General features: G+C 34.6%; 1 protein-coding gene across 1 annotated transcript in view; it reads left to right on the top strand.

Moving 5' to 3' along the window:
- The window catches only part of ADGRV1 (adhesion G protein-coupled receptor V1), a gene marked incomplete at its 3' end in the record, with an annotated part of 121,696 nt that overhangs the window by 27,116 nt on the left and 69,668 nt on the right, over positions 1-24,912 (top strand). The window contains exons 17-33 of the mRNA XM_041398295.1: positions 144-410; positions 1,835-1,961; positions 4,107-4,324; positions 5,423-6,160; positions 7,922-8,295; positions 10,323-10,499; positions 12,021-12,201; positions 13,408-13,610; positions 14,246-14,375; positions 15,769-15,849; positions 17,166-17,305; positions 17,711-18,320; positions 19,229-19,444; positions 20,662-20,877; positions 21,748-21,992; positions 22,188-22,369; positions 23,127-23,938. Of these exons, the coding sequence (XP_041254229.1) occupies positions 144-410; positions 1,835-1,961; positions 4,107-4,324; positions 5,423-6,160; positions 7,922-8,295; positions 10,323-10,499; positions 12,021-12,201; positions 13,408-13,610; positions 14,246-14,375; positions 15,769-15,849; positions 17,166-17,305; positions 17,711-18,320; positions 19,229-19,444; positions 20,662-20,877; positions 21,748-21,992; positions 22,188-22,369; positions 23,127-23,938 (4,917 nt within the window). The remainder of the gene's footprint in view (positions 1-143; positions 411-1,834; positions 1,962-4,106; positions 4,325-5,422; positions 6,161-7,921; positions 8,296-10,322; positions 10,500-12,020; positions 12,202-13,407; positions 13,611-14,245; positions 14,376-15,768; positions 15,850-17,165; positions 17,306-17,710; positions 18,321-19,228; positions 19,445-20,661; positions 20,878-21,747; positions 21,993-22,187; positions 22,370-23,126; positions 23,939-24,912) is intronic.

The raw sequence follows: 24,912 nt of genomic DNA, 5'->3' as shown, positions 1-24,912 counted from the left end.
GTCTAAGGATGACAATATTCTCTTTTGTGTTTCCCTTCCTTAACTACATGTTCCTTCTCTTTCCTCTTATGGGGGGTTAGGTGAATAAGCCACATGCAAGAAGCTCAGGCTTGAACTTGAATTTGTTGTTTGTGTGTTTTCAGAACCTCTGACAGTGAGGATTACAGAAGGGAGTGTTGCAAACTTTACAGTCCTAAGGAATGGATCTGCTGATACTGTTGTTGCTGTTCAGTATATTACTGTTAATGGAGATGCAACAGCTGAAGAGGGAGACTTTGTTCCCAGTAAAAAGGAGAGTTTAATTCTGTTCGATGTTGGAGAAAGAGAACAGACCTTATCTGTGTATATTAATGATGATGATACCCCTGAAACTGATGAAGTATTTTATATCTTCCTTTTGAATTCAACAGGTAAAAGCAATGACTTTATGTATATTTAGTAACTCTCCATTTTCCTCTATTTTTTTACCAGCTAGTTTTTATTGTAAAGCAATATATAAATGCCAGGCATCATATGAATAAGGTTTGCATCAACATTTTTATAAAATTTCTGTACAGTGTGTTTGGATTTTGATCTTGAATTGTTTAATCAGAAACAAAAATTAAATTATAAAGCTGAAACTGTCCTGCAAAAATAACTTGAGTGGAAATCTCTTTCCAAATGGTCCAAATTAGATGGGGCTTTAACTCATCAATAAGAAAATATAAGTTAAATGTAGGAAATGGGTAATTTTTCTCAGTTATCTGAGTATAACGTAGTTCATGTGTTTCCCAAGGCCAGCTAGAATTCATTGTAATACCCAGCTCTCTGAGAGATCATCAGCTTTGTGGAAATTATTGGACAGAGCCATATTTCTCCCTTCTTAAATTTTCTCTTCAATGCTCTCATTCTACTTTACTAACTTTGTTCAGGATCTGCTGGTGTCTTCTTTTACCATTCTATTGAAAACGTGTGATGGCTTTCCTCCTTTGACACATTCCTGCCAGAATGGGCAAAATACATTCTATTTTCATCTATATTTCATTTAGAATATTTCTAGATGAATTCCTGAAAGGGGAAAAAAAAGCAATTATTATTTTTCTTTTTATGATCTGTTGTATATATTGGCCTTGATCATTACATCCCTTTTGAAAATTATGTTGGATTGTTGTACCTCTGAGAAAATAGAAACAGAGGTATATGAAGTTAAAACCATAAACAGGTTGTTCACTTTGGAATAAAAACAAGTCTAGTGCTTTTGAAAAGGATGAAAACTGGGATGGGAATGGAAACATAATGTACCTGTGTAGACATAAAGAGGGATTGACATGTTGTAATATACACAATGAAATCCTGCTAATTTCCACCTTAATTCACAGGTATCTTGTATTTTTTTTTTCCTTTCAGATAGGCTGTGATATGGGTATGACTAATCTCTTAGAGATTGTTGTTGTGTTGTATTTAGTTAAAGTGCAATATTTCTGCTGTAGGTGTAAAGGAGAGCTGGGATCTCTGAATACATGTCTTTTTTTCTGATTTGACCAATTGATGAAACATGAAGTATTGCCTCTCATACAATCCTTTCTTCTCAGGATTGTATCATCTCTGGTCTTGACACATTTTTTTCTTCAAATTTGCATTCTTGATCCTTGCCGTAGATGCTGTTTACATTTTTTTTTTACTCTGATTTGTCTGTTACTGAATATCTCAAATATTAGTTTGCACTGATTGTTTTATCACTGCTTGTTGCTTTCTTTGCATGAAAGCTATTGGTGTGAGAAGAAAATACATTCAATTTTAGAGTTAGCTCCATTTCTGATTCCAGTTTTGATAAAATCAATCACCCTCTTTTTAGGGGATACTGTTATCTTTAATGCTGGAGTGGCTACAGTTATTATCGAAGCAAATGATGATCCTAATGGAATTTTCTCCTTAGAACCTCTAGAGAAGTCAGTGGAAGAAGGAAAAAGTAATTTTTTTTTGTAAGTAACTTTTATATAATATTGTTGCCCATTTTTTGAATACATTTATGTACATTTTGATGTGTGTGTTATTTTATGGATAGTACTTTGATCTAATCCTGTTTTTTACATTGCTAAGATTTATTAGAAAAACAGCTCCACCAAATTTTGGATTAAATTATTTGCAAACATATTGAGGATAAACAAAACATCAAACATCAACTCTTATATTATCAAGTAGACTGTGCATATTAAAATGTGTACAGAATTCCTGTTAAAATATAAACCAGTAAGATTGCAGCATAGGGGTTTTTATCATATTTTCACGAGAGTGTACATTCAGAAGGATCAAGATGAGTGAGCAGAATATGACCTGGACCAATAGAGAAGTAAATACAAAATACGGCTAAATACAACTATGTGGTTGCTAATTTCTTTTTGCACCCCCCTTTGAAATTTTACCCTGCAAAAAACCTATTTTATTATATTCTTTCTGTTAGTTTGTATTTCTTCTATCTGTAAATTGCAGATAGGAGCCATGCTCAAAGTCCATATGTGCCTTTCTTCTAGGCTGAATATATTTTTCCCTAGTCTGACCTGTAGCTGCTGGGATGTATTCAGGAAAGGGAAGGGTTAAGAAATTAAGTTTTGTGTCATCTGACCTTTTTATGTTCCTAAAGTCAGAACGTGGTTATAAATTGACAAAAATACTGATTTTCAGTGAGAAAATTTTAGACAGGGTATAAAGAATCACAAGTTCACAATAAATCTGACAGTGTAAACAGTTTAAGAGGCTTTTTCACAATTGTTTAATTATATTTTATATATTATTATTTTATTTGATTTGATTGTTTGTTTTAAGGCCTTGAAATAGAAGCTTATGACTGTTAATTAGATCTTTATGCTTGTGTTGCACATCTAAAAATTTAAATCTTTGTTAAAAGAGTATATTAAGTGTATATTCTGTGGTTGGTTTTGTTATGCTCCTCTTTAGGGACTTTTTGGTCCTTAATAATTTTGATTTTAAATCAGTGTTGTGAAGAGTAATGATTTGAACTAAACACATTTGTATACAGGTGCTTCATGGAAGCACGTGATTCCAAGGTCACCAAAATCTTACCTTGCTTAGTCCTTATTGATAAAATATATTTACTAGGAAACTGTCTCTTCCATAGCCCAAAAGGATTTGACTTATTTTTAGTACATAAGAAAAGGGTCAGACTAGATTATAATCTAATAAGTGAGAACACCTTTGGCAACACTGAGCTTTTAAGAGAGTAACTGGAGTTACTGCAACCCTGCTACACTGCTGGAATAAAATGCCCTGCTTAATAACGACAAAAGGAAACCTTTGGAAGCAGTAAAAACATACTGTGTTTCTGTTCCTAGACTACTTTACTGAATTAATTTTTCAGACCTGTACAACAATGCTTTAAACAGATTTTTTTTGCTTTTTACCACACAAGCAGAAATGCTCTTTTTATATGCAAACATATTTTATTAATAAAGGAACTTTTTTATGTTCAGTTCAGTTCTTCAGTTTTTACTTATAATACCTTTTGGAAATTGGTGAAATTATGTTACCAGATAGCTATGCAAACAAATAAATGCTTTTTAAAATATTTATTCAATTCTTAATATGGAATAATCAGATTTGTGAAGGACCTACTATATAACTGAAATTAAATACCAATACGAAAAAGGTTAAGGCACCTTAATGATTAAAGTAAAAAAAATACTTGTAGTTAAATGCCTTCTCTTTCTTCTCTAAGACTGGCCAGTTAACACAATTTTTAATGTTAATTTGCTGAATTATACATTCATTTTTATTATTAAAAAAATAGAAGTGCAAGACAAACTGATGGTCATCTAAACAGTGTTATTTTGCATGTACCTTCATTGATTACTTTCTTTCTGAGACATCTCTGGTATACCTCGATGAGGAGATACATTGTGAAATTGCAGGCTCTATAAGAGGATTTTTTTGTTGTCCATGGTTCTGTTTGTTATTTGTGGTTATTTAGAACAATGCATATTATATTCCACTGTAAGGATGATTAGTCTATGTTTTCCATTGTTAATGGAGAATGCTGATGTATACCTGCCATGACATCGACCCTTTGTCAGTGTGTCTCTTCATCTCTGTATCTCTGTGTCTCTGAACAGGATTTTGAGACATAGAGGACACTTTGGCAATGTCTCATTAAGCTGGCAGCTGTTTCTTAATGACTCTACACTGAAGCCAGGAGAAGAGTTCTATGAAACATATGGGACTGTGTACTTTATGGATGGTGAAGGATCAAAGCAGATAGTGCTTCATGCTGTTTCAGATAAAATTCCTGAATTCAATGAATTTTACATTTTAAAATTGGTGAACGTTTCAGGTACTGTCTTCCATATAACCATTCCCTTCCTGTCTGGTAGGAAATAATTATATTTGATCAATCAAAAAGAAAACAGTCCTGCAAAGAGCTTTGCCTTGATGCCTGTATTATCCTATACTTTTCTGGTGACATTTTAGGTTTTTAATTTTTTCTTTAATTTAGATGTATGAACACAGTTTTGGAATTAGGCCTTTAAAAATGATTTCTTTTAGTGATTTCAGAGATGTAGAGCTTTTTGTAGAGCTGACAAAATGAAGGTATGAAAGGTTATGCATATCTACCGTAATGGAGATTGGCTGGTTTGTTTGCTTTTTTCTAGAAATTTCTCTAAAATGCAAATAGTTACCACTTCATATCACTTAAATTACAACTGCTACAGGCCTGCTACTGAGTAGAGTTCCAAATCTGCTGGACTCCTTCCACCTCAGTACTATTTATGGTCTTCTGTGCCGAGATACAACTGAAAATATGTTGACATTTCTGTAAGTGAAATCCATATGCATGTACAGAAGATTTCCTACTTAGGGTGCATGGAGGCTCTACAGTCATACCATGATCTTCTTGCTGTGGAGAAGTAGGTGACTAATGGCAGGACTTAGGAGCTGTTCAGTGTGTGTTAAAACAACTTAGGAGTTGTTTTAACACACATCTAGTTACTGATTTTGCAAGGTAATCTCTTCTTATTTGGAGGCAATGAACCAAATGTTGCCATTTCATATTTGTGTAAATCTTGGAGTATAATGAGAAATTAATTTGACCCCATGTTTTTCAAATGGAATTGAAAGCAAATTACAAAAGCAATTACTATCTCATTACTAATTCAGGAAATCTGAGCTAATATTGTTTTAACTGAAAGATAGTTATATTCTGCAATTGAAAAATAACATGGCTTGTTTTCTATGAAAATGTTCTCTGTAGTGTTTTAAAACCAATACAGTTAATTTATGTTAATCTTAAATTTGGAGAAATTTTTAAGAGTGCAGAGACACTTTAAAGAAGATTTACGCCTATTTAAAAAGGCAGTTTGTTTAAACATTTAAAAATACTTAGTAACTTTTTTCAGACCAGTAACTCTTACTCTTAACTTCCATGATATAGGTGGATCTGCTGGTGGGCAGTTGTCTGAAACAAGCCTTGCTGTAACTGTGATGATCCCTTTCAATGATGACCCTTTCGGAGTCTTCGTTATGGATCCAGAGAGTCAGGACAGAGAGATAGCAGAAGATGTTCTTTCTGAAGATGATCTTTCCTATATTACAGACTTCACCATCTGGAGACATCAAGGCACTTTTGGTGCTGTCCGTTTAGGTTGGGAAATACTGTCCAGTACGTTTCAAACTGGATTACCATCAATGGTGGACTTCTTGTTGCTGGGATCATTTCCAAGTTCAGTGCAATCTCAGCCACACATGAGACGCCATCACAGTGGAACAGATGCTTTGTATTTCAGTGGAAAAGAGGATGCATTTGGAATTATTCATCTGGAATATCCATACGATGGAAATACTGCAGTAACTAATTTTACATTTTCAGCGTGGTTAATTCCTAATGTCAATACTGATGGTTATATAGTTGAAAAGGACGATGGTAATGGGACCTTATATTATGGTGTGAAAATTGAAACAAATGATTCTCATGTTTCTGTAGTGTTTCATTATACAGCATTAGGATCCTGTATGACATACATAGCCAAAGCAGCAGTCCTTAAATACCTGGATGAAAGTACGTGGGTTCATATTCTGATTACTCTGGATGAAAGTATAATTGAATTTTACATGGATGGAACTCCAATTCTAGGAGGAATTAAGAGCCTTAAAGGAGAAGCAATTGCTGATGGTGAGCCAATAGATTGTATTGTTTTTCTTCGTGTGTGAAGTTCTGCAAAATAAGGAAAAGTCTAGCTACTTGAAAGATGTATGCAAGATTCTGAAATTACTGTATCTGATTAGTAAGTTAAAAGCAATTCATAGAAAATTCTAGGGATTTTCAAAAACCATATAAATGGAAGTAAGAGCTGGGAAATTTTCTAAAAAGCATCAGAACTGTAAGGGAGCTTGAATTTCAATAATTTTAAAATTAATAATTACATTTCTACATGTATGCTTATAGATATATAACTATACATATAGTTATATATATTTACAGTTAAGATTTTTATTAGATTTACAGTACTGTGGCTAAGGAAGATTTTTTTTCTCTTGATATCTAAAACAAAATATAATAATGTTTTTGATTCTAGTTGTGTATTATATTACAGCTAAACCACTACTTTGTAAGCATTGGAATTTTTAGGGTTTAGATGTACTTAAGCATGTATTTACATGGCATATGAAAATTTTGCCCATATGTTTAATGATGCTCCAAATAATGTTAGCATATGTACTTCAGTTCCCCTAACTCGATATTCCCAGATGTGACTTAGTCATGCATAACCATTATGGACTTCTACACTCTACTAGAATAGCAGTGAGCATCCTTTACAAGTAATTGCTTTACAAAGTCAGGTATTGTATGATGGAAATATGTTTACGTTTACTCTTTTCTTTTGCATTTCCTCACTCTTCCATATGCTTTTTTTGCATAGCAGTAATCTCCTCCTTTACCTTTCTTTCTCTCCCCATAAGTTTCACATGTTTTCTTTCATGGGGATAGGCAGTGTATGATTATCAAATTCTTGAGTACAGGATCCTCTGTAATCAAAGAAGGAAAATTTAAAAAAGTGCAGCGATGTTAAATGCATATACATCTACATGCATATGTGTGCACAAACATAAAGCTCTGTCTGGAGATACTACAAGTATAAGCTAAGAATTTAATCTCTCACCATTTAATGTTGGATACTACAGTGGGTACTGTAGCCTGGCTTTTCTCACCATCCTCTGCCTTATGTCTTGGCAGTTGGCAGTTTCTAGAAGTTTCTAGAAGTGACACATTTCCTTCCAAAATCATAAAACAGCTGAAGAGATATGTTCTCTATGTTTTAGAGTGACAGGAATGAGTATGAGCTAACAGCTTAGTTTATTTGTGAAGAAGAGAACTATCATTCTCTTATGTACTGAATAGAATAATTTTTTGGAGAGAAAGAAATGTTATAGCAGTTGTAAAAAGTACTTGAAACTGGGTCTACATTTCTTAAGCCTCTCTTCCAGCGTGTACAAGCATGTCCTGTGTGGCTAATACTCTGATCAACAGAATGGATTCTCTATCCTAGCAGAGGACACATTAAATGTACAAAGATATAAAATGGGTAAAACAAGTGTTTGGAAAACCAAAATTGAGATAGGCTGCAGCTGTCTCTGAAATTTTTTAATGGAAAGAGAGAAATTTCCAAGATTCATTAAGATAAGGGATGATGACAATGTGCAGATAGAATTAGTAGGATGAAAAACATGAACGATCTAGGAAGGAATTACTTGACCTGTAATGGTCTACCTGTAACACTGAGATGAGGCTTCAGGAGCCTCCCAGTCTTCATTTCAAGATGAATATGATTACTAGCGCAGGGACAATAAATAATTCACCATAGATTTTAAAATAATTACATGTATTTGTTATTTTGAACCCAATAACATGAAAAAATTCTAATTTACTTCTCAGGTCCAGGAATAGTGAGAATTGGAGCAGGAATCAATGGCAACAGCAGGTACACAGGTTTAATGCAGGATGTAAGGCTTTATGAGAGAAAACTGACACAGGCAGAGATCTATGAACTCCATGCAACTCCTGCAAAGAGTGATGTACACCCTGTCTCTGGGTATTTGGACTATTGGCAAGGAGAAACCAATAAATCATTCATTGTGTCTGCAAAGGATGACAAAGAGGAAGAAGGAGAGGAGTTATTCATCCTAAAACTCATTTCTGTGTGTGGTGGAGCTCGAATTTCAGAAGAAAACACAACAGCAAGATTAAGAATACAGAAAAGTGATAATGCTAATGGTTTATTTGGCTTCACTGGAGCATGTATTCCTGAGGTAAGATGCTCATAAGGAAAGCTACAGGAGAAATTTTAGACATGATCAAACTAATGGCAAGGCTAACTAACCTTTGAAGGGCCTTGATTCTACATTTTTAGTTTTTGTAGTCAAGCAAAGTTTTCTGGAATTCGGAATTGTGTAGTTCTGTTTATACAGCCTCAGTCACTCTAACATTTCCAATATTACTTTTTTAGAATTTTTTTTTTTTTCAACCCCCCCCCCCCCCCCCCCCCCCAGGTTATTTTTATTAAGGAAATTTATTTTATTACATAAACTGAAGACTATGGCTAAAAATTTCCTAGAACAGTTTTTTCCTCTACTTCTGTAACTTCTGAGAATGTAACCTGATGTCTTCTTGGAGAGAGTTCATTTTCTTCTTAGTATCTGGTACAGTTCTGTGTTTTGGATTCAGGATGAGAATGATGTTGGTATCACAAGGATGGTTTGGCTGTTGGTAAGTATGGCTTTGCCTGAGTCGAAGACTTTTCTGTGTCTCATGCTCAGCTAGTGAAGAGCTTCACAAAAAGATGGGAAGGAGCATGTCCAGGACAGCTGACCTGAACTGGCCAAAAGAACATTCCATATTACAGAATGTCATGTCCACTTAATAAACTGGAGAAGTTACCTGTAAGGCACTTGGTCATTGTTTAGAAGTGGGCTGGGTATTGGTCAGCACGTGGTGAGCGATTGCTCTGTGCAGCAATTGTTTCTCCTGGGTTCTGTTCCAATCTCTTCCTCCCTTAAATTAAATCATCATCATTTTCATCACCATATTTGATATGAATTCACTTAATACTGGTTGGAAGTTACTGTTTTTAAACATTAAATTTTCTATGGAGGTGACCACCATATATGTAGTATATAAACTGGAATCTTTTTTAGAGGGGATTGAAATAATGGTAACCAGTTTTTAGTTTTTTAATCATTATGAAGGAGAAAGACATGATACCCAATTCTATTATTATTAGATTATTTTGGAAAAAAATTCATATTTCTTTCTAATTTGGGAGCTCTTATGATCTCTTAAGTGCATCCTTTCTATCTGAAGTCCTTATGACATGTTTGAAGGCAACCATCTTGCCTGAGTGATGATAGTTTTCAGTTCGGTTCAGTTTGTTTTCCAGGTGCCTACCATCTGCTACCATAATGGATTCCTTCAGTTTCCAATACCACTGATAATTCTGTGATGTCATAGATCAGCAATCAACCATGAAGCAAAATTAAAAATTTATGTGGCATGTTAATTGTTTTGCCTTTATCTTATAGCATTGTTTTATCAGTAGTTTAATTTCCTTATGTCGTTATCTGTGTGTTAAGCAGCTGAAGGCATATTCAGTATCTGCACTGTGCTATACAGCAGCTCTGAAATTTATCTAATGCTTAAGATGGCTTTAGTCATTCTGGTAACTTTCAACTAAAATTATTTTCTATTTTAGTTTGATGATCATAATTTTTTTAATAGACCTCACCAGTATCAATACCTGATTTGTTCCAAATGTGTGAAATAGTTGCTGCTAAGGGCATGTTCTTTGTGAAGACTGAATTGCAAAGAGTACTGTAGCACAAAAAGTTCTTCAGTTTTTTTCTGAATTGTAATAATATAGTTTAATTTAAATGTATCTATTTTTTTTCCCATAGTGTTTTTAGTCAGGGAAAGGAGGAATCCAAATCTTTCTTTAAATTAAAATGATATTTAGCATTAATATAAAACAGTATAGTCTTTTGCTTTTGATATACACATTTCAAATGTTGATTCTGTTTTTGTGTCCAAGAGAAACAACAGGGTACAGTTGCTGGCTGACCTCATGGAGATGCTAGAAGCTATTGCAATTTCCATTAAGATTGTTCTGACCACCACCAACGTCAGTTTCAGCTTCCTGTCACTCCAAAAGTGCTGAAAGTAACATGACAGCAATAAAGAATTGCTGAACATTTGAATAACATTACAGAATTCAACCTTTTACATTTATTCTTTTGATTTACTATGATCATAACAAATATGTCAATTTTTTGCTTTCTTCCAGGCTGCTGATGAGGGTTCCACTATATCCTGTGTTGTGGAGCGAACAAGGGGTGCCCTAGACTATGTGTATATAAATTACATTATCTCACAGGTTGATTCCAGGGGCATTAATTACTCCATTAGCGATTTTTCTAACAGCAGTGGCACTATCACATTCCTTCCTTGGCAGAGATCAGAGGTAAACCCTACCTTCCTATTAACTATTCATCCTGTCCTTTGCAAACCTGCTGGAAAACACCTTCTGAGGATGTTTGACTGGTTTTCATACTAAAGAGTCTTTTCTTCACATGGCTTTTATTACATTTTGCAGGGTTTTTTCATCTTAGACATCTAACGTGTGATAGGATAGACACCTATATATGTGCATCTCACTTCAGGCATTACTGTGCATGCATGAATGCTTAAATGCAAATAATTACACATAAAATATGTTTACGTATGTGTATATATTAGATATATGTATATCCATACACATACTTCAAGTATAGGTAGTCTTGGGCTTGAATAGTGGACCTAGTGACTTCTGAAATTGGAATAAGATCAGATTTTGATCTGAGTAGTTGAGATCAGTTTTACCTCCACAACAATTAAATAGACAGCAGTCAACTTCACTGCTGTAATCAAATGTCTTGCAACTATTAGCCACATTCTGTCTCTTTTGATTAGTCTATTTCTGTAAATTTGACCCCAACACACAGCATGGGAATTTTACATTTATCTGAAAAGAGGTGTGGGACCACAGTACTGTAGGAAGTTTGTTAAGTGTTTTCTATTAGTGTTAGTTAAATAGAAAGGATGGATTGTTAGTAGAAAATACTGTCTTTAATTTTGCTTCTGTCATTCTCTTGGGGTCAGTAGGGACTGAGTGAAATCTACTGACATAATTTGAAAAGATCCAAGAGCTGTGGATTTGGTCCCAGTTAAACAATATAACTGATTACAGCTTGACAAAAACTCGTGATTTTGGAAAATAGTATGCTCCTGGCAGTTTATTCAGCTTTAATTCTCTACTGAACTCTATTACTGCATTACATACAGTCAAAGTTAAATTTGCCAAGCTTTTCCAGTCTGGCAGCATGGATGAAGCCTGACTTTATAAAATGGTAGAAAAGACCTGGTGAACCCTCTTACTCCATTGCTATGTGGTCCAGTATACAGTCTACATACAGAGAACCAGATGGTTATGGCCCTAAGAAACAGACTGGGACCAGTTGCTCATGAGGTGAAAAATCTTAAGAGAATTTCCATTGACATTTTAAAACTACTCATTCTCATGCCTCTACATCAGCTACCTAAATTTTTTCTCCTATATATTTATCAAACCTTATCATGATATATAGAAAGTTGGAATTATCTGAAATTAATATTATAGCCTATGCAGAGCAGATTATGTTACGTAGTAGTATGATCTGTAACCTTAAGTGTCAGGTGGCATTAAAAACTTCACTTGCTCTCTAAGTTAGATTAATTGCTGTAATGTCTCTGACAGCTTGGTAAAGATGTTTTTGGAATTGGTATTCTAAACCTGTTATCATAAGGTTAAATAATTTGAAGGGCGAGAGTGTTCTCTATATTTCTTTCTGAACTCAGAACAGATACAGCTGATTGACTAAAAACTTCTTTGTTTAAAAGGGTCATAAAACTCTTAAAGGATGTATGTTGCATACTTTGATTTCTCCATTATTTGGTCCTTCTCTAGGTCTTAAATTTGAATATTATTGATGATGACATTCCAGAGCTAAATGAATATTTCCGTGTGACATTAGTCTCTGCAGTGTCTGGAGATGGAAAACTAGGTTCAACTCCTACCAGCGGAGCAAGTATAGATCCGGAAAAGGAAACTACTGATATCAGCATTAAAGCCAGTGACCACCCATATGGTAACAATATTGCAGATACATAGTCTTATTGCAGATTTATGTATACTTCCAGCTTAAGAGGTAAAAAATTTGCCTAGCCTAGATAGAAGAAGAAGCAATGTCAAGTATTACACTTTATCTAACTTGAGATTAATTTAATCACAGGGTGCTCACACGGGGCGCCATTTATTGCCAGCCGGGGGCTATGTACAAATCACGAATGGGACGGGACTGCTGAGGAACGCATCTTGAGCTGTTTTATTTTCCATCATCAGTCTCATTACATGGTTATGACAACGGGAGGATGCCAGCAGCTCACATCCCAGGCAGCAGATCAAGAACTTAATGTTACAGCTCACTTTAAAAGTTTTTCGACCAATCACAGAAAGCAAAAGCACATTGACAGTAGTTTTATCCAACCACTATAAGCACACATACCTTCCGTTAAAACAATGCTTGCTTATTTCAAATCCAATACCTGCTTGTAAGCCTTAAAACACAGTGCACAGAGCTCCATTATTAAGCTTAGAACTTCCTAATATCTCACTAGATATACTTTTCTGTAGCTTAGGGAGTTATTCTAGACAAGCATTAATACACAGACCATTGTTCTGTTTGTCCTTACTTTTCTATTTCTTACATAATTTTTCTGCTGACAAATCTTATGGCTACTGCTTAGCTCTAATCACAGTTCTGCTATCTCTGAGGTCTGCCTTTTGCACCTTTCCCAAAACCTCTGATGGATTCCCACACATAATTTTTATACAAGAATGAAAGTCAAATTACTTACTCTTGAGAATACTACAAAAAAGGAATTAAAGTTTCCTGGACCAAACATGGGATCATACCCATTTGCAAGAAAACCACATTGCATGTGTTGATTTTATGGTACTGTGAAATGAGAATTTGTAAAAGAGGGAGACATTTAAGCCTGCCTATTATTATACCAATAAGTACCCAATATTATGACATTTGGGTTCTTTTGGAAGGCATTGAATTCATTCTTGTGAAATGGTTTTTGTAAGACTAACATGAATATCAGTGAGAGAGAGAACAGTACACAGTACATTCCTGGAAATAGCATGATTGAGTCCTAAAGGCATCTTAATATGTTTAAAATTTCATAAACATTAAATATAAATATTATAAATATTTTTGTTTAATTTTTATTATTATAATTTGACTTTTATATAAGAAGTTATGTCAATAATATTTTTTGTCTTTCAGGACTACTGCAGTTCTCAGTGGGGCCACCTCCTCAGCCCAGTGATGAAATGATTCTTCCAGCCTCTGCTGTGCCCCATATCACTGTTAAAGAAGAAGTTGGAGACATCAGATTATTGGTAGTTCGTGCACAAGGGCTTCTTGGAACAGTTCTTATGGAATACAGGACAGTGCCAGTTACAGCTTTCAGTCCTAAAGATTATCAGGTATGGCCATTGCCAATGTAATAATTTTAGAATTTAGTTAAAGCTCTTTGTCCTGGGAATAGCCTTCAGTTTGAATATTTTAGCTCTGCTGTGATTCTTTTCACGGAAACAGTTTGTCTTATTATGGTGGTGTGATAGATGCATAATACTCACTATACGAATATAACCCCCTGTGCATTTTGCCTCCTTTCTGTGCAGCATGTTGTGTTTCCTAGGAAAAGCCCCTGGGTTTGATTTTGATATCCTTAAGAAAATTGTCAGTGCAGCAAGAATGGATATTTCCTATTGTTTCTAAGTATATCAGACTTTCTATGACCATACAAGTGCATATGCAGGTGAAGATTATATTTGTACTTCCTAGGATTTGTACATATTCAACAGCATAGCTTATAAGTATATGTTTTCTTGTCTGACAGTTTTTTGTGCAGAAAAATGTAGGTGAATGAAGATGCTTATAATACATTGAGTTTAGATTGCTATTTCTTATAACAAAGACTCAGCAGGTTTTTTTAAAGTTAAAGTGAAGAGAAGTAGATGTTTTGAAAAAGAGAAAAAGAACTGTAGTTGTATTTCTTTTTTCATTTGGATGAAAACACTAAACTTGAACAAAACTGTGAAGATCTGTCATATTTCAGGCTGTTTGGGGCTCAATGGAATTTCAGCCTGGAGAAAGATACAAGTACATTACTGTTAACATCACTGACAATTCTATTCCTGAACTAGAAAAAACGTTTAAAGTGGAGCTGTTGAACCCAGAGGGAGGAGGTAAGGCACATATATCAGCCCACTGGTTGTATTTTTGTGATCTTTATTCATCTCTTAAAAACCTTGTGAACTATTTCCATATTATTTCTAAAGACACACCCTCCAGAAAGCAGCAATTCCTTTTAGGAAAAAACTGTCCAGCTTTTGTTAATCACTGCTGTAAACAATCAGATCTCAAAGAAAGCATAATACTACCATACATTCAAAGGCAATTGCTGCTTTTTAAATTACATAATTCCATAGTTGATAGAGAGAAATAAAGTAATGTAAAAAAAAAAATTCTTTTTTTTTTTTTAAAGTTTTCAGTATTTAAGGTTTAACAGCCAAAGGTGTGGTTTTTATCTACCACTTAAATGAAATTGGAGAAATTGCAATAAACTCACTCATAACTTATTCAAATGGATTATAGCTTTAGCATTTTGACATGCCTGGGGAGTTTAGCTGAGTTGGAGAACTAGCTAGAAGCTAGTGTAAATCCTGCTGCGAGATGTTAGTCCTACAACTGTCAGCAAGCATCAGTGCTCCTGCCTTATAAAATCAATTTTGCTTTACAGAACTTATTTCCAGTGCAAACAATTTTTAAGGGAGATTCCTCCTGGTTGAAGGAAAAGAAGTAATTAAAAATATGGAGAGCCATAAAGTGCGTTTTTAACTGATATTTTTCTAAGCAATTCAGAATTGCAAGTGTGATGCCTTCTGGAAAGTTAGATCATATTAACATGAGTGTCTGTGTTGCAATGTGGCATGGTGGTGTTATGCTAGGAATCTTTTAATAAAAGTTTGAGTTTTTATGCCTGTGGAATTTTTGGTCAAGTAGTTGTTTCAGTTAAACAAACTTCTCTCTTTCACTTTTTTTAGTTAGAAAACTTACAGCTAACTTTGGTAATTTACTAGATGCAGTTACCTCCTGAACATAATCTTTTGGAGCTTTCCAACACCACTGCAAGCACGAAACTTAGAATAAAGGTTCCATCAATTAAGCTGCCAAATTTTTTCAACTTTCTGGCACAAGTTTTTTATTTGTGAGAAAATATTAGAGTAAGAGCATTTCACAGTGTCTAGCCACTTCTTCCCTCTCCTCCCTGCCCCATTTCTAATTTCTCAATTAGGAATGAGAAAGAGGGAACACAGAAAGGCAGAAAAAAAGGATAAAGTTGTAGGTGTTTTCTTTCCTTCTGACTTCCTTTTACGATTCCAGTGCAATAAATTAAACAAGAGGTGGCATATTCAATATTTTTTCTGGCTATTTGCAGAAATTAATTTTGAAAATTGACATTTTCCTAGAATACACCTCTGTCTTTTTGTGTTATCCAAAAATGTTTAAGTTACTTTCTGCTTTCCCTTTTTATAAATGTATATAAGTGTATATATCTGTATGTCTGTCATCTTAAAGTTGCTGAGCTCTTTAGAAATGATGGAAGTGGTAGTGGTGATGGAAACATGGATTTCTTCCTTTCAACTGTCCCTCAACTTGGTAAGCTTTTTTGATTGATCCTATATTTTATTTATAAGTGTAATAGCTGTCGTAAATTATTATGCTTGATACAACTTTCTTTACATGTAGTTAGAGATTATTAATTTAGATTTAACAAAAGGTTTTACCAAAAAAAATTCTTTTCCATTTTAACTTAGTTGTAATTTCACTAGCAGTCAGTGTTTAATGTAAAGCAGAGTACAACAGGCTCTTACATAATCAAAACTATATTGTTGTAAAACACAATACAGTAATTTCAGAATTAAAACTTACAAAATTATCTTTGTCTGAACATTGTGAAATTTTCCTGGGAGAAAAAAGCAAAGGTACTTTTAAAATTGAAGGCAATTTTAAAACTACCTGATTGTATGCTTTGATCCTGTATGATATAATCTATGTATAATTTACCCTTCATGGCAAAAATATTCTTAAAGAAAAGTAAGTTGTTTTACATTTTTTAATGAAATAATTTTATTTTTTCATTTTTCCTCTTTCATTTCTTTCTATTTATGTCATGATATGCAGAAAACAATTATAATTTAATATTGATAAAAAGTACCAAATGAAGAAATAACATAGAATATATGAGAAAACCCTATGCATATAGGAATTTAAATGAAAACCTGCAGACGTAAAAATGTTATATGAGCACCCATATGCCAATAGAGTAATATTTTTTCTTTTTTTCTTTTTTCTTTCTTTCTTTTTTCTTTTTTTTCTTTTTTTTTACTTTTTTTTTTCTTTCTTTTTTGTTGTTTTCTTTGACATTCTGTTTCCCTTTTACTTGTTTCCAGGAATGGTTTCCTTAAGTGCCAAACTCTTCTTTCTCTCCAAGAGAAGCAAGTTATGTCACCCAAGACAATGTCTTTAGAAGTAGGATTTACTTGACTTGGTGGGGTTTTTTGGTTACTTTTTGGTTATACTTTTCTTTCATTCCAGCTTATGTCAGGATGAGATCTGCATTCATCTTGTCTTTCCTCTTCCATTGTGGTTTACAGTATAACTCCTCACTGTCCTAAATGCTGCTCCATGCTCATTCATTGAACCTGTAATTTTATTTTGGTTCCTCCCTTAAAATAACACTTTTTTTGTTGCATGGTTCCATAGAAGGACTGAGAGGACTGCCTTACTGAAAGTCAGCTCCTTTTCCATATAGGGAGTTACCATGCATTTTAAAAAGAAAAAAAAACAAAGATAAACTGCACAGATACTTCATACTCTCTTTCGTATTTTTGTAGCATATTTCTTCAGCTGCTTTCTTTCATGTAAGAAAACATGAGAGATAAAAATAACCTTTTTGGACTCTCATTTAACAGCTAGCTTGGGAATTGCATCCCACATCCTTGTGACTATTGAGGCTTCTGATGATGCTCATGGTGTGTTTGAGTTCAGTACTGAGTCCATTTCAGTGAATGGAACTGAACCTGAAGATGGAGATAGCAATGTTGTGCTGCAGGTTAGAAAGCTTTGAGTCTCATATTGCTGCATTGTACTCTTCTGTCTGTTTTCACTGGTGTTCTCTGATGCTTTTGTCGTTAGTCTATGGGGTTTTTAACAACTTTGCCATGAACACTTGTTTTTCCAGTCATGCAGTGTTTGCCAATTATTCAGCTTGAAACTAAAATAATAATAATATCCAAAAACTTAAAATCTTCTACTTATTTAGAATCAAGGGACTACTGTGTTAAAGTAAATGTTGGTAATACAAGTTTTGCAGAGCTAAGATAATAAAAATTACATGTTTTTAAAACACAGACATGACTTTAATTCTTCATGTTATTGTCTTTGCTTAATTGCATTTCACACTTCTATGTTTCTTTCTCATAGAACAAAAATATGCACATCTTTATGTTTTTCATAGGTTGTGAGAAGTCATGGGACCTTATCTCAGGTGACATTGCATTGGATCATAGTCTACGATCTCACCAATGACCTGATCTCTACAGAGGGGAATGTAACGTTTGATGTTGGCCAAGTGAGAGCAAATATTACATTACAGGTTTCTCCTGATGATGTTCCCGAATTGGATGAGATGTTTTCAGTCCTGATCATCAATGTCTCCCTTGGTCGTCTTGGATATCATACTAATGCAACATTAACTATTTTAGCAAATGATGATCCGTATGGAGTCTTCATCTTTTCTGAGCGAAACAGACCAATGAAAGTTGAGGAAGAAACAAAAAATGTCTCTTTGACAGTTATAAGGTGTGGTGGTCTCCTTGGTACAGTAATGGTGAAATACAGAACTATTGGTGATGAAGAAAAGTTGCACTTTCTTCCACCTGATGTTGTCAGAGCAATAGAGGGAAAAGACTACATACCTGTTACAGGTTATGTGGTCTTTGCAAGCAATGAAAGTGAGGCCACAATATCCTTGCCTATTTTGGATGATGATGATCCTGAGAGGTCAGAATCTGTTTTTGTGGAACTAAGCAATGTTGTTTTGATCAAGAAAGTTCAGGATCGGCCAAGTAAGTATCTTTCGTAAATCTACAATTTAACTATGAAGGTTAGTATTTATATGTAACAGGAGAAACTGCAGCACGACAAATGAATTCTTTACCTCTGCCAACCTCTATATAGTTAAGATATCTCTTAGCTGCCTGACTTGTGCCTGTTAACTTTTATTTCCTTTGGCACACTATTTTATTGGAAAAGCATGAGTATTTCTTTATCCCTTTTGCATTGTCTTATGCAAAGTGTTTCAGGCCAAATATGTTATAGTATTTGTGCACTAATACCTGCTTATTTGGCATTGTTTCTGGAAGTTCAGTAGTGAGAAATAACTAAACTAGTTTATAAAATTAAAATACAAAAAAAGTCTTTAAAAAAAAGTTATGTAGAATTAGTGATGTGCTGCTTTCTTAGTGTTGACAATTTTTACTTAATTTCTCATTCACATAAATTCAGGTCATTACAGCCTGATTTGCACTTCAGAGAATCTTGGCATGTCTAATTGGTGCCCTTGCTCATAGATTAAGGGGTACCTTCAAATGTAGTTCCACTTGGAGTTGAAGTCTTACTTATATTTCATTATATTAAAAGTAAAACTGAAATTATTCTGAACTGTATTGATCTTATGATTAGTCTGATGGATAAATAAATAAATAAATAAATAAATTCACAGTACTTCGTATTTTCAAAAATTTATGGCTTGTATGCGCCACAGCATAGTAGAATACCGTTCAGATTTTCTGCTAGAAGATAATTTAAGCACATGCATTTTGATGTGGTTTGTAGTTATGCTTTGTCCAGTTGTAAAAAAGATAATTTTCATGAAAACTAGAGACAGCTAAACTTACATGTGTGCCTACGAACTCTATAGCCATGAATAGTAAGCATTTCAGGTACTGCTCACTATGTTTTCTTTATATTTCAGTTATAAATTCTCCTCGACTTGGTTTACTGGGTGAGACAATAGCTCATGTAATTATCAATGCCAATGATGATGCTTTTGGAACACTTCAGCTTTCAGCTTCAGCTGTGCGAGTTGCTGAAAGCTATGTTGGACCAATCATTAATGTGACCAGAACCGGGGGAATATTTTCAGATGTTTCTGTGAAATTTAAAGCTATGCCAATAACTGCAACAGCTGGTAAGAAAGCAGAAGAGCAGAACTATGTAGCCTTTGTTAAAGCTGAAACAAACAAGTGTGTAATGAATGCACCGTTATGTAGCATGTATGAAATATAAAGTAGTAGGTCATTGACTGTGCTTATCAAATATAAATCTAAGACCTAGGGAAAAGTTTACACATTATCACTGGAGAGCCTAAAAGTGAAATGAGGGAAGGAATTAGGATGTTTGTTTACTTAGTTGTTTACTTAGCACATCACCACTTAAAACATCCCCTCACCCCCCACCACCCAAAATACTATAGTAGTACATGTAAAAGCTATTTAGTCCCATGTATATATTTAAGCCCATCATGCATTGCTTAGCTGAGCTTCTTGGAGAGGAAGTAAGAGCTGGGGACTTAGCTGTAAAACAAATATGGAAAAATCTATCAAAACTCAAGGAGACTTGTACTTCTGAAAACGTAACGTAAACTTGTCCAGTTGGTCCCTGCTGTAGAGAAGGTACATAAAGAAAGGAGAAAAATTTTGAAGTCTCTAGGATTACTTAGACAGTTATAAATTGAGTGCACTCTATTTCAGCTATGTCCAAACTGATAAGGTGGGTGGTACATGCTCTGAGAACCTTTAATTTCATTTTTATGTAACAGAGTGTTAAAAATCTGTAGCTAGATTTATATCAGAGTATGCTTTCAATTAGTTTCTGAAGCAGAGCTGTGATCTAGTGTATCACAGATGTTCCTCTAGACAGCTGAGACAAGTTTGCCCAAACTGAAGTCGATACATAAAAGGTGCCCTTTACTGAAATCTGCTTTGACAAGGTGCTTCTGTTTCACTTTTATCTCTTGGAAAGCTGGACAGCAATTATAAATCAAACATAGAAACATCTTGGTAGTGTGACTTCGTGAACAGCAGATAACAATGGACCTTTTGTAACTACCTCTTGGTCTAACAGTGCAAACTCTTTCTCTTTTGGTCAGCCAAGTTTTATTTTGATCCATCCAGACATCTAAAAGGCAACAGGACTTAAATAAATATGTAAATAAATAAGTAAATAAGTAAATAAATAGAGTTTTGAGGTCTAAAGATAAAGGAAAAGACACCATAAAAACACAGAGAAATGCATGCATAAGCAAAGAGAAAATGGGTAATAATGATAATGTTCACCACACTGAACCATAAAGCATTGACGTTATCTGTGTTTTATTATTTTGCGTTTTTTCATCTACAAATCTAGGTGAGGACTACAGTGTAGCTTCATCAGATGTTGTCCTACTAGAAGGGGAAACAAGTAAAGCTGTGCCAATTTATATAATTAATGATATCAATCCTGAACTTGAGGAGTCATTTTATGTTCAGCTGCTGAACCAAACAACAGGAGGAGCCTTGCTTGGGTCTTTAACAAGGGCAGTCATAACAATTGACGCTTCTGATGACCCATTTGGATCCTTTGGTAAAGGAGTACATATTTTCTTTCTTCTGTTAACAAGTTTTTTGGAGGGTTTGTGGGGGAGCTGCAACTTCACAGCTGACTAAAAACATTCAGAAATGGAAATGTGGGTATAGGGAGTAAAGGAAAAGATAAGATAAACTGAATTTATACATGTAATACAGGAGTAATGGGACTTTAATAAAACAGAAGTATTGAGCCTCTTGGAGGCTCTGATTGATGGCCCCAAGCAGTAGAACAAGAGGCAACAGGCAGAAACTGATGCCCAGGAAGTTCACCTGAACATGAGGAAGACCTTTACTGTGCAGGTAATGGTGCACTGGAACAGGTTGCCCAGAGAGGTTGTGGAATCTCCTTTAGTGGAAATATCTAAGAACTGTCTGGACATATTCCTGTGCCATGTGCTCTGTGATGATCCTCCTTGAGCAGGGAGCTTGAATCGAATGATCTACAATGGTCCCTTCCAACATGACCCATTCTGTGATTCTAAAAAACAGTGATTTCTACTTAACATGTTCCGTGTTAAATAGTTATAATTTATTTCTTCAATAAGTGATATGAAAACTGGTAAAGAGTTTCTTTGCTGGGGATAATTATGAAGTTATATTCTGAGACCTTAGAAAGAGTTTAGGCTCAGAGAGTGGGTGTATTGCAATAGACTTTTTGGATGAGAGCTTGATTTTCATACTAATTTTCTCTGCGGATGAAAATATGGGTATTGAAAGTCTGCTTTTAGGTTTAAACATGATTAAAAGGGATTTACCTGTGCAAGTAAATGCAAGCAACTAAAATAAAACTCTGTACTTCAGAAATGGATATATTTACTTTCAGTTTTATTCTTAATGCACTACATCTCCCTGTGGTGTATGTCAGTTTTTCAGAATACTGAATTCACTGTGGAGGAGCCTGAATTTGGATCAGTAACCATAAATCTGCCAATAATCCGTAATGCTGGGACCCTGGGTAATGTTACTGTTCAGTGGGCTGCTACCATTAATGGGCATCCTGCTGATGAAGACTTACAAGTTTCCATGGGTAATATTACTTTTGGCCCTGGGGAAGCCATTCAGATGTTGCTGTTGGAAATCCTGGCTGATGATGTTCCAGAAACAGAAGAAGTAAGTAGAGTAGTTATGTCTCTCTTAAACAGTATTAGAGTTTTAACTTGTATAAGAAATGTGTGCAGATCAAAGCAAGAAATGTTATGACAGGAAGCTGCAACAAGTTCAGATTTTATTTTGCTCGTGATTATTTGTAGGAATGGCAAAAATTATTTAGCTGCATTATTTGTTCTTCTTCTTTTTCTTTTTGAGATTGTCCATATTGAATTAACTCAGGCCTCCAATGGCGCTGCTATCGGGTTAGATGGCATGGCAAATATTGTTATACCTGCCAATGATAATCCTTATGGCACAGTTTTCTTTCATCAATCTTCATATCGAATTCAGGAGCCACTAGAAAGAAATTTACTTGCAAATATATCAGTCAGGAGAAGGTCTGTATAATATTGGCTGATTTTAAATATCTTTTTTTCTTTGTTGTTGTTGTTGTTTCGGTTTGGTTTGTTTTTTGTTTAGTATTTTTTTGGCATTAATTTTAAATGTCACACCCTTGTATAGGTATTTGCATAAATTTCTTGTTCTGCCAGCTTTTTTTTTCATATACATTGATTTTGAACTAGATGTCTGCTTGTACATAAAGTACAAATGTAATACATATGTAGTGTAAACCCAGTGTACACTGTGTACTTGAAGTTTTATTTTGCCTGTTAAATTGACAAGACATATAAAGCTTCAAACCAGCCTGTTACTGTGATGTGAACTGGAGGATAAAATGTATCAAATGTTGTGTGATGGAAGACAAAATGAAAAGCAGAAAAGGTTTTGCATGTGAATTATGGTATCCTGAGGACACCTCAGGGGAGTGACAACAATGCTAGACAACAAAGGCTTTTTCTTCCTTGATGGTCCTAGGAAGACTAAGTTAACTCCTAGAAACAAATGTTTGCAAACATGCATGCTTAATAGACTGCTACCCAAGCTATAAGCAATCAAACTTGCTCTCCAAAAAACCCAACTACTCAGTTATTCTAGTACTAGTTTCAAGGGAAGTCACTTTAATTAGCTATTTGAAACTTTTCGGCAATTCAGAAAGCATTAGTTGATTTTGTTTTTATTCTTAACCCAGTAACATACTGATTATTAGACATGCTTCACCAGCTAACATAACATTTTTATTTTAATGTCTTTTAGTGGGGGAAGGTTTGGTCAGCTGCAAATATTTTACAGCACTTCTGAGACTGACATTGTAGCTCTTGCCATTGACCAAGGTGAGGATATACTGGCCTATTACAAGTCTCCTGTACAAGGAATTCCTGACCAGCCATCCAAGACCAGAGTGAATGTGTCAGCAGCAAGTGACCCACTGTATGCCTGTGCAACTCAGTGCCTAAAAGAACAAGCGTGTTCAGCCTTTACATTTTCCAGTGCCTCTGAGATTCCTCTCTGCCTCTGGCTGACAACAGAGATTGGGCCATTAACTAACATGTCAGGATTATGGACCTACGAGAAAAACATCAGCAGTACATCCATTCTCTTTAGCACACAAGCCATTGCTGGTAGTGATTATGAATCTATCACAGGACAGTGGGCCATCATGCAGGAAGGGGAAGAGTTTGCAAATCTCACAGTTACCATACTTCCTGACAGCCTGCCAGAGCTGGATGAAAAATTCACTGTATCCCTGTTGAAAGTTGAACTTTTTAACATCTCAGCCAGCTTAAAAAATCAACCAACTATTGGGCAGCCAAATACTTCCACAATTACCATAATGATGAATGGGGATGCCTTTGGAGTATTTAAGATCTATAGTGTAAGTCCCAATGCAACAGAGAAAGGCCTATATATTGAAGTAGAAGAATGTCCTCAGGCCAGCGTGCAGCTAATGATAGACAGGACAGAAGGCAGCCTGGGACAGGTGACAGTGGAATGGCGTGTTGTTGGTGGAACTGCTACGCCAAACTTGGATTTTGTGGGTGTTGGTGAGATTCTGGTGTTTTCTGAAGGTAAGTCTAGATTTAGCACTAACTTCTCTTGTCTAAAATTAAAGAAAACACAAAACAAACACACACAAAGACCACAAAGACAAAAAAAAAAAAAGGATGAAAAGTATAAATATTCAAGTATTTTTAAAGAAATATTGCACTGCGCATTATAAAGATAACATTTTTACTAAATAAATAAGGAATAATATTGCTGAAATAGGTGTATCAAAGATAATGAAAATGAAAATCAGTCCTAAGTGGTCTTTTGTTCTTACCTTCTAGACACAGTACTATTTTTTAATGATTATATCTTTTTAGATTCTGAGATTGTATTGATTTCGTAACATAACAGGATAGTTAAAAAAATTGCAAATAAGAAACATCTATGTCAGGCATTATTTGAGCACTGTGCAACATGACAGATGTATTTTATATTTTCAAAGTCAGAGATAATTGAGCAATTGTTTTGAAAACAATTTATGGGAGCGTAGTAAAGATTCCAATGTTCATTTAGTTTGCTAAATAATCTGAACTTAAATGAAAGATTCCCAGGAGTGAGTTGGAAACTGACATGTAATTATATTAGTTTTTATAAGTTTACTAAATCTATTTTCAAAATACTTTGAAAGGCAATATAACAAAAAATATATGTGTGGGGTAAACTGATAATTAGTATAGGTTAGGCACATACAATTACCAATAGTATTCTGTTGCAAATTGTAATGTATAACAGAGCCTGGTAATTGATTATGTTTGCTGCTTGCATTGTCATTCTTTGATATTCCAGAAGACATGCAACTTATAAAATGACTGCCCACTTTAATGCATTTCCTGGTCCAGTAAATATATAGTCAAATTTCATGTACATATGTCTGTATGTGACATCAGAAAAATGTATTCACTTGGCAATTCTTTTTACAAGAATTATTCCCTTTTTCTAATTAAAATTTGAAAGCCGAAGAACTTATAAAGCAATTCAAGGCATTCAAAAATTG

The sequence above is a fragment of the Onychostruthus taczanowskii genome, unplaced genomic scaffold, assembly GCF_017590055.1.
Source record: "Onychostruthus taczanowskii isolate IOZ18803 unplaced genomic scaffold, ASM1759005v1 scaffold143, whole genome shotgun sequence".
In the NCBI taxonomy this organism is placed as follows: domain Eukaryota; kingdom Metazoa; phylum Chordata; class Aves; order Passeriformes; family Passeridae; genus Onychostruthus; species Onychostruthus taczanowskii.
This window is presented reverse-complemented; position numbering and strand designations above follow the sequence as displayed.